General features: G+C 33.9%; 1 protein-coding gene across 1 annotated transcript; it reads left to right on the forward strand.

Annotated features, from left to right (window-relative positions):
* Positions 1-516: 516 nt before the first annotated feature.
* Positions 517-6859, forward strand: LOC114388972 (MLO-like protein 10). Its single transcript, XM_028349524.1, has 15 exons — positions 517-1116; positions 1581-1638; positions 1821-2038; positions 2538-2654; positions 3367-3427; positions 3578-3666; positions 4002-4076; positions 4151-4239; positions 4337-4386; positions 4489-4529; positions 4606-4779; positions 5206-5241; positions 5337-5404; positions 5604-5664; positions 6126-6859. The coding sequence occupies exons 1-15, from the start codon at positions 916-918 to the stop codon at positions 6516-6518; spliced, it is 1731 nt and encodes a 576-aa protein (XP_028205325.1). The 5' UTR covers positions 517-915; the 3' UTR covers positions 6519-6859.
* The last annotated feature ends 3939 nt before the right edge of the window (positions 6860-10798 follow it).

The raw sequence follows: 10798 nt of genomic DNA on the forward strand, positions 1-10798 counted from the left end.
TTTCATTAAAAATAACGAATTTCACTTTTATTACTATTTTTATTTCTATACCACGACAGAATCAAAATTTACTCTGCACAAAACAACAAGACTCAAAATGTACTTTAATTCGCCGCAAATCAAGTTGGGAAATAACAAAAGGAAAATGATAAACGAAAAAGAAAAATTCAGTATGAACGAAAGACTGCCAGTGTCGTGACAACTGTTAACTTTCCATTTTGAACAACACTCTAATTAATTAATACCAGAATGCAAGTTTAAATTTGCACACGCGGTTAAGAATAATAATGATAATAATTTCTGTTTTGGGTTTATTATTTATTTTCTTACATCAAATCATTCTCATACATCTCATACATCTCATACATGTACCAAAAAATGTTAAGAAAAGTTATGTACCAAAAAAATCATTCCCATACATCTCATACATGTACCAAAAAAATGTTAAAAAAAAGTTATGTACCAAAAAAGTCATTCTCATACGAATAATACAGACAATAACACAACACACTATACCAAAAAGACAGAACACAACAGAAAATTAGACAATCTTTTTCTTAAAAAAAAGTACAAAAAAAAAAATCCTTCTCCAACCTTTGAAACTGCATTCAAGACATGCCTGCTATACACTCCTGCAGCACCACCAGAAGCCACAACTTTTTTCTCTCACCTCTAAGAAGAGTTATTCTTCAATAAATGCACCCGCTTTGAAGACTTCTTCTTTTTCAAAACCAACCCAGATCAGAAAAAGTCATAAAGTTATTATCTTTGTCTGTTTCAGAACAACCCAGATACTAATATAATAATCCTTGTTTTTGCAATCTGTTTCTGAGAACCCCCACTTTACATTTTTCTCACTCATTTTGTGGTAGTTGTTCTTTTGAGAATATTGGGTGGTTTGTGCTTAATACTATAATGTCTGTCTCAAAGTACAGAAAACTATGTCTTTGTCTGGTTTCATGGTTGTGCTGTTGCTGTGTGGCTGTGGCATCAAGTGAGAGTAGTATCGGTTCCAAAGACCTTGATCAGACACCAACATGGGCTGTGGCTTGTGTTTGCACTGTTTTCATCTTGATTTCCATAACTCTGGAGAAAAGCCTTCACAAAGTGGGAACGGTGTGTCACCATTTTCAAACAGTTCTTTTCTTTTCCCTTTTGATTTGTATGTGCAATTATTAGCGCTGTTTCCCTGCTTGTGCGTTTCACAATGAAGTTAACTGCCCCTTCGCTCCTCTTGTTTAGTCCAATTTACTTTAATTTGGTCTTAATGCAATTTTTTTCTTCTTAATTTTTGTCCCTATTGCTTCCTTTTTTTTAAAATTTTTTTTTGTCCCTTTTGCTGAGGCTTTGGTCTTTGAATTTGATCCCTGAACTTCCAAGTTTCTGGGATTTTGTTTTGATTGATGTGCATTGTCCTTTCTGCCTTTGCAGTTTCAGTTTTTTTTTTTGCTTCTGTGGAAAACTCTTGTATTTGTTGAGATTGTCATAATGTTTGTAATCATACAAGTTGCGGGGTTGTTTTGATTGCGTGATCAGTGTTTTGATTTTCTTGTTTGCTGACCTGATGAATTTTTTACCAGTGGCTAAGGGAAAAACACAAGAAGGCTTTGCTTGAGGCTTTGGAAAAGGTCAAAGCTGGTAGGGGTTCTTCATTAAAGCCATTAGTTGTTATGAACTCATGCTTATCTGGTGGAGCCAAATCAGTTTGACTCTTCTTCTTGGCTAAAATTTATTTTATTGTAATCTATGTCAATAATAATAAATAATAGTTATATTAATTATTTCTTGCACGTTTTATGTTGTTGATTTTGTTTTTGCAGAGTTGATGGTTCTTGGTTTCCTTTCACTGCTTCTGACTTTCGGGCAGAGTTACATTGTTAGAATATGCATTCCTGCCGATGTGGCAGACAAATTGTTGCCATGTCCGTATGTTGGTACCCACAAAGGATCAAGTGGTGAAGAGGAACACCGTAGGAAACTTCTTTCTTATGAACGCAGATATTTGTCAGATGATGCTACCCCTTACCAATGCAAGGAGGTAACTATGTTTCCACGCTAAGCTTTTATTTAATTTAATGAAAACGTTATTCCTTGCTCTTTAATCAAAAGGGGCTTGTAGATTTTCTCTTGGTTTAAATTCCAAGTATTTCAATATCATACTGGTTTATGTTTACAGAAACAAACCATATTTTTGTATTCGTATTATGTTATGTTATATTGTTTGATGTACATTTGTCTCATTCAAAATGCCATCTTAGGAGTGGATTGGCTAATTGAAAACATATGATTATCTCATTCAAAATTCCATTTAAATGTATGCTTGCTTAAGCTAAATAACGTATTTTATGTTGATTGTAAGTGTTGCACTCCCATATTTTGTTGGGTTTCAAAGCAGAATCCTCTACGATTTCCACTTATTTTCTTCTGTCAACAGTCGGCATAATATCAAAAATTGCTTTTGCTCATTGCTGCCCAACTTTATTAGATTTTTTTTTTCTGATATCAGCAGTTGCCTGTGTAATTGTTGTTGGTTTCAGAGACATCAGCCACTTTTATCTGGAAATGGATTGCACCAGTTACACATCCTCATATTCTTCTTAGCAGTCCTTCATGTGTTTTACAGTGCTGTCACAATGCTTCTTGGGAGACTAAAGGTCTGCATGTCTTTATTTCTTTCTTTACGATTTTTTCTTTTATAATTTTATTGGTTGAATACTTTCGTAATTTTTCCATAACTCTGCATATTATGGATACCAAGTTGGTAACTGATCCTATGACTTCCTCTTTGCTTTGGAAGCATGATGTCTGGAAGATTTAATAGTTGAAACTTATTCTATTTACTAATTTATAATTTTATTATTTTCTTCTAAGGAAAAGGAAAAACAATGAGTAGATTTAGTTTTAATTAAGGTCAAATATTGGCTCAAATTTACGTCCTTATCACAGTTTTCCATCTTGGTTGTTAGTGCGTGTATAAGACGGAATTAGAACATTGTGGATGCAATTGTAGGTAGGTTGGAACTGTGCTAGAGAATATAATAATAACCATATTCAAGCCCAGACCCAATTAAGGTACATTAACTTCAACATAGAAAAGAAATTGCATTAGAATGGCTTGGGTGATTAATACGAAATGTAAGAGCTTAAGTCTTGAGATTGGTCACCTGCTATGATATGATCAAAGATAGAAAATGTTTTTGTTCCCAGACTTTTACTATGATTAGGTTTGTGAGTCCTTGACTATATATTGGTTTGTTAATAAAATTCTGGAGTAGTGTCATGCCCTTTTTTGTGTTCACTGATAGTGAAGACTAAAGAGTTGGTAACTTACTATGGTGACTGAATATATATTTTTTGTGTGTACAGATTCGAGGATGGAAAGCATGGGAGGCGGAGACTTCATCTCATGGGTATGAGTTTGCCAATGGTATGATGTCCGATGATGTTTTTAACTGTTTTTCTTCTTTGAGTGTAAAAATAACTAGCTCCTTAATTTTACTGATAAGTATACCAATTTACTTTGAAATGTTGCTACATACAATCTCATGCCAATATTGGGAATTTACTATGCCTGCAGATCCTTCAAGATTCCGGCTTACACATGAAACATCATTTGTGAGAGCTCATGCTTCTTTTTGGACAAGATATTCAATCTTCTTCTATATAGTAAGCCTCATTTTACTAATCTACTATGCTTTCATTTTATATTTGCCTGAGGTTGAGGACTTGATTTAATCAACAAGTTATAGGTGCAAGTGCCCATGGCTTTTTTGGAACCATCATAGACATGTAAATTTGTTAAAGAAAATAAACAGTGGGACTTTAGAGACATTGTTTTAGGTATAGCTCAGAAAAATTGGGTAGTGAAGTAGTAGAACTAGTAGATTCACTATTACTATTTTTTTAAATATCATTAGTAGCCTGCTGTTTTATAACTTGAATTTATCATGCTTTTTTTAAATTGACCTCTTGTACCACGTCTTCCATGTTGCTACTTTCAGGGATGCTTCTTTAGACAATTTTATAGGTCTGTGGGCAAGGCTGACTACTTGGCTTTGCGCAATGGATTTATCACGGTGAGTCCTACTCCACAAGACATGTTCTTTTAACACTGAATTTTCCTTCCTCTTTTACAATGCATTATGTGTAGGTCCACCTGGCTCCTGGAAGTAAATTTAACTTCCAAAAGTATATCAAAAGATCCTTGGAGGATGACTTCAAGGTAGTTGTTGGAGTCAGGTAACACTCTTTTACTCGTGCATTTGTAGCATCATATTGTCTATCGTTTTTCCAGTGGTAACTTGTTTGACATACATGCTCACTATGTTGTTGACAGTCCTGTCCTCTGGGCATCATTTGTTGTTTTTCTGCTACTAAATGTTAATGGTGAGCAACTACTTTCTTAGTGAAGTCCTATGGAATTCACATTTCTTTGGTTGAGTATTCAGTTAAAGAATAACAGTTGGTTAATCTTGTATGAATTTCCAGGATGGCATGCTATGTTTTGGGCATCCTTAATTCCTGTTGTGGTAAGTATTCTGTTCCCTATATATCATATGTAGAGTGGTTAAGACCTACAATTATAAACCATTTATGTGTTTGCAGATAATTTTGGCTGTTGGAACAAAACTTCAAGCCACACTGGCAAACATGGCTATTGAAATCACAGAACGACACGCAGTTGTCCAAGGGATTCCTCTTGTTCAAGGCTCAGACAGATATTTTTGGTTTGGTCGGCCTCAGTTAGTTCTTCACCTTATCCATTTTGCTTTGTTCCAGGTATTCAATTGGTTTCCTTTAAACAGAATCATGAACAAATGTTTAGAAGATGGAATGGAACAGACAACACACGTATAACTGTTCAGGTTTAGAGTTGAAAATGCATCTTTGCCGGGAAGCAAATGAACATAGCTAATGATATAGACACACATGTTTACCTTGAAAACTCTTCTGCATAATCAGGAAAAATTTCTATTTTCAAATACTGCTCAAAAGCAAATAATTTTTTTTTATTTCTGACTTTATTTAAAAAAATAGTTCATTTACATTATTTAAGATTTAAGATATGCTGATGAATTTACTATTAAATGAATAGTATAATATTTCCTAGTTTAACCTTAGCATTAGTGAGAGAAAAACATATTGGAGTTTTGAATTTTGAGTTGTTAATGCTTGTACCTAACCAATTTTTTTTCTTACTTGCAGAATGCGTTCCAAATAACATATTTCTTGTGGATATGGGTACTGACACCTTGCTCTTAAATAATGTCTTTTTGTAGCATATGTTAATCTTGGTAAATGGCTGAATGATAAATGAATGATTTCTTGATTTGCAGTATTCTTTTGGGCTGAGAAATTGTTTCCATGCTGACTACAAGCTTGCAATAGTGAAAGTAGCTTTAGGGTAAGTGTTAGATTTAAAATTCTCTTTTTCCGTAAAATGCATGCCTAAATATGCATTCCATACTTCAAATTAGCCTGTGTTTTTATATGAACGCATAATTGGTTCCCTTCTAAACTATAGATACGGGGACCCCTCCAGCATTAATAAGATTGAAGCATTTGACATTGCCATAAACTAATCTGATGAATTATCTTGTTAGGCTTGGGGTGCTATGCCTCTGCAGCTACATCACCCTTCCATTATATGCTCTTGTTACTCAGGTACTATATGCTTTTCGTTTCCTGATTTTCTTGTATTTGATCGGAGCCAATTTTGAATGACTAAATTCCAATAATTAATTGCTATCAGAAAACTGAGAGATGCAAATAGTTCCAGGTTGATGAGGCCAAAGCTCATAAAGCTCAAAGAATAGCAAAGGACATCCATGAAAATAACCGATTTGATTAATATGATGAAAGATACGATAGTATTGTTTAAATTCTCTATTTATAGAGCTTATTAGAGACTAATAACAACCTTACTAACTAATGTTAACAATTCCTGATTCCACTGAAACATTCAGGATAAATCCTTATTTATAGAGCTTATTAGGGCCTAACCATTCAGATGATATCTTACAAAATTTGGTTTTCACGATGCAATCCTCATTTACCTTTATACTTACAAGTTACTAAGATTTCAAGGTGGATTAATTGACTATGATCATGGTAAACACATGCAGATGGGCTCGAGAATGAAAAAATCAATATTTGATGAACAAACGTCGAAGGCGTTGAAGAAATGGCACATGGCTGTGAAAAAGAAGCAAGGAGTGAAACTTGGAAATTCCAGGGTGCGAGCCCTGGATGGAAGCTCCACTGCTTCAACAATACACTCTTCTGGTCCCACACTACACCGATACAAAACTACCGGTCACTCAACTCACTTCACACCAAACTATGATGACCAAGATGATTACCATTCTGACACTGAGTTGTCTCCCATTTCACCAACAGCAAACTTGATAGTAAGAGTGGACCATGATGAGGAAGAAGCAAAAGAAAATGAACACCCAACAGCCAACAATCAAGAGGTGCCTTTACGTTTGACAAGCCTGGAAAGAAGCATGAAATAGCATAAGAAGTTACTCTCTATTCAACCATTTTTGGTTCTTTTACTTAATATATCTTGACCTTGTTTAGAGCTTTCTAGATATTGTTATACTTGATAATGATATAGTCAGTTTTGTATATTCTTGTTCTTAAAACACTTGCCGGCATTGGAAAGTTTCACCTTGCTCAAAATCATGCTTACTAGCTTTGATTCATGTGCTTGAGAAAAAGGCTCATAAGGAGCAAGTAGAGGACAGAATTGTTGGGTATATTATGTTATATGTTCAAAGTGTGTTACATAAATCCCAATTATATAAGCTTTCTGGTCAAGTACAACAAATAGAAAAATATACATTCAGTTACACAGGCTCTGTAGGTTCTGCAATATTCTTACATTGTATGATTCCCGGTTCTTGAATTTGTTGATTAGACCTGGGATGAGAAGGTTGAGGTAAGAGCTGCAGTTTATTTGGGTTATGAGTTGGTCCACTGATCGAGAAATTATCTATTTTCTATTTCCTATTATTAATATTAAAACAATATCTTACAAAGACACATGTCAACCTATTTTTCTTTTTTGAGGAAATCCCTTTCATTTTATGCTTTCTTGTTGTACCACGCAAAGTGAAAATACAAAATGTATATTGACAGGAATCAAATCACTGACCTCGTTATGGAGAGCAGAACAACTTATCGCAGAGTCATGTTTGCTTTTGTTATGCATAATACAGTATACTTATTTATTTATTTGTATATTATAACAATATTCAAGACACGTGTCAACTTATTTCTTCATTTTTCCACTCAAAATACCTCTTTATTTTTTGTTTTCCTAACCAATTTCTTGTAATACACTTCTCATTCTTTACTATGCTTTTTAACATTTTCCACTCACCTACCCACTCATATGTCTCACTCTAATATAAAATCAATAAGTCCATAGGAGTTTAACCTTCAACTTGGGATAGCAGAGCAAGCCAACCTGCCTTGACCCACCCTTACTTTCAACCCGCCTTAAACGAGGTAGACCCTCCAAAACCCACTTGCCTTAATAAGTCAATGATGGAGAAGAACTTCGATGATCAATACAGCTAAAATTAAAACCATCTTGGCACTCATAATTTGTCATGGCGTGTCATGGTGCATACTGTCTTCTAATTGAAGAGGGAGAACCATCAACCTTTCAAGATGATGTGAGTAGTTCAGGTGCTTTTCTAGGCTTTTTTACCAATCGGGTAAAAAAATTCAGAATTTTCCATTTGGGGGTATATTTAAAAAAATTACTCAGTTGTTACAACTTTTTAATTTTTTCAACTGAAGTCGTAAAAATATATATGACTTCAGTGTAAATATAATTTTTTTTACGACTTTAAAGTTATATTTTGTTTTACGACTTTAAAGTTATAAAATTGTATTATTTTTTTTTAAATTTTCTTGAGGTATACGACTTCAAAGTGGTAACCTCCCCCCCCCCCTTTCTTTAAAAATATTGTTTTACTATTTGTAGCCTGTTTTTAATTTGTTAACCTTTTTTTTTGTAAATTTGTTTTTTTAATTTAATAATGTTTACGATTTTATTTTTTTAAAATAAAAAAGTTAAAAAATATATTTAAATATATAATAAATAATATTAAGTTGATTTTATTAGTATATTTTTGGTGATAATATTAAGTTAATATAATTTACTTTAAATTCTTTTTATTTAAAGTTTAAATAATCTATCAATAAAAATACATTAAAAAAATAGAAAGACTTTAAATTAAAAATTGATTATATTTAAATAAAAATTACATGTTTGTTGTCCTCTCAGTCTACGGCCTCTACCTCCTCTTGTTCTAGGATGTTGACGTGTAATTGTCCGTTGTTGTTGAGGAACATGATGACCATTGTTGTCATCATCATGAACACCATCACCATCATCATTGTCATCGTTGTTATTGTTGTTATCCTCATCCTCGTCCTCATCTTCTTGACTCATGTCACATATTTGAGTAGGTAATGATGAACAATAACAAGAACTCGATGGTGCAAGATTATATGTAGATGGTGGAGTGTTGAAAGTGGTGGCAAACATTTGTGAGGAGCCATAAAAAACATTTGAGGTAGAAGGGACTTTTAATGAGTATTGAGGTATATATGATGAGAACCCCAGTGGTTGAAAACTTTGTTGACATCCTTTAGACGCATGACCAGAAAAACTTGTTGATTGATATTGTGCTTGTGATGGATGATGTTGGGACATAAATCCAAGAACATGCACTGGAGGTACATTAGGTTCCGCATATGATTGATGTTGGTGATAACTAGGATAATACTGTGATTCAAATTTATAAAGTTAGAAATAACAATGAATAATAATATCAAGAATGATTAAAATTGTAAAGTAGATTTACAACCTGCTCCTTCACACGATATATATCGTCTAGTTCGACGTATATACCATTGCATGTATTCTGAATTTTCATGTAAAAGACCTTGGTCCATTTCACCATGAACAATATAATTATTCCAATGATTCCATTTGAGAATCCAGTGACGATCATGGTGAGGCCAAAAAATATTTGTTCTCCCTCTCATATCTATGTCGTGGATTTGATCTAGGTTTGGTGGGTCATCTGGAATAATTTGTCACAGTCCAAATTGTCTCATGACCCTGTCTATTGGATGTCATTCGACAATTGCAAAACATATGAGAGAGACTTTTGCTCGAACAATCATTGATACCTCTACATCATTAATTAATGACCTTATTTCTGGTGTGTCATAAGGAGTCTACAAGAATTGCAACACATACATTATTATTGTAACATATTTATAATGGAATAGGAAACCGGAAAAAATAGTTAATTCATGAAAATTAAAAAATGAACCTCATTAATATGTAGTTTATCAAATATGATGCGTATCAATCTCATTGAATTGGTGGGAATATTTGGTTCGATCCTTGGACGAGACCACCTTCGTGCAAGAGGAAATTCGAGTCCTTCTTGTACTTCTTCCATGGATAGGTGATCTATCTTTGGGGTAATACATTTAATGCGGTCCCACGACCATGACTGTAGCAACAACAAACATCCACCGATTTTTGTTTGGTCCGACTTCACAGCCCGATCTAGAGCTTGAAAAAGGGATGCTAATACTGCTGCACCCTAACTATAATGACTTGCCTCGGTTAAATTTGATAATAAAAGAAGATACATAAAATGAACTCTTGCACCTGATGTATCTGGCATCAAACAACCGCCTATAATCATCATTATATGAGCTCTACCATGTTGTGCAATGACAACATCATCAACATCAACGGGAAGTTGTTGAAAATTTTGCCGCAACCAAGTTAGGTAAATCATTTTACCTTTTACATACTTATCAGGTGGAGTTTTCCCGAGTAATGTCTGAAAAGCAACACGTACATCGCCGGTGATGAAACCGGTTACTAGCAATCCATCAATCTTCAAGCCCAACTGTAGGGCCACATCCTGTAAAGTAATGGTTGCCTCTCCATGTGGAAAATGAAATGTGTGTGTCTTCGTTCTCCAACGTTCAACCAACGCACTAACCAAATGCTGGTTAATATCAACTTTTCCAACATTTATAATATGTCCGAAACCAGCTAAATTGATTAGATTTTTTTACCCGATTATCTATTTGATCCAAGTGCGTAAAAGCCCAAACAGAAGTATACCTCAGACGGATGATTCTCTCTTGGCCTTCCCACACTTGATTTGAAATATGATTGTCTTCTAAGCGCAACAACGAACAATCAACTGGTCCGGGTTGTGCATATGCCATTAGTAAATGGATACAAGGATGAAAATAAGAATGAGGAAAAATGAAAGGGGGGATGTATGAAAGGAGGGTGGTCCGTGCTCAACAATTTTTGAAGTCTAATATGTTAACTTGTAGAATATTGCTCAATAATTTTTGAAGTCTAATATACACAATGAAGTTGGTCCGTGCTATGATAAATCATTTGTACAAAATAAGTTAAACTTGACTACTTTATTGCTTTCTGTCAAGATTCTATTTTATGATAAATCATTTCACTATGTAGGTTGCTGGTAGCTGCTACAAAATTCCCATGCTATCATAAATTGTCCATTGTCTATCATAAATCATAAAAGTTGGATTCCCTTAGGTACACACTTTGTGAGTGATTTTTATTTGACTTAAAATATGCTTTCAAGAGTTAACTAAGTTCTTAATCTTAAAAATCAAATTTTAAGTTTTAGTCCTTAAAATTTAACTGACTAAAGTCTCTAAACAATTTTTTCATTAAGATTTTAGTATTTACCTTTTATTT

Source organism: Glycine soja, chromosome 16 (assembly GCF_004193775.1).
Source record: "Glycine soja cultivar W05 chromosome 16, ASM419377v2, whole genome shotgun sequence".
In the NCBI taxonomy this organism is placed as follows: Eukaryota; Viridiplantae; Streptophyta; class Magnoliopsida; order Fabales; family Fabaceae; genus Glycine; species Glycine soja.

Bases quoted from the DNA above. Each gene is read 5' to 3' on its own strand.
- LOC114388972 (XM_028349524.1), top strand. From the start codon at position 916: ATGTCTGTCTCAAAGTACAGAAAACTATGTCTTTGTCTGGTTTCATGG. The intron at 4,530-4,605 runs GTAAGTATTCTG...ATGTGTTTGCAG, and splicing joins CATCCTTAATTCCTGTTGTG to ATAATTTTGGCTGTTGGAAC. The intron at 4,780-5,205 runs GTATTCAATTGG...TCTTACTTGCAG, and splicing joins TCCATTTTGCTTTGTTCCAG to AATGCGTTCCAAATAACATA.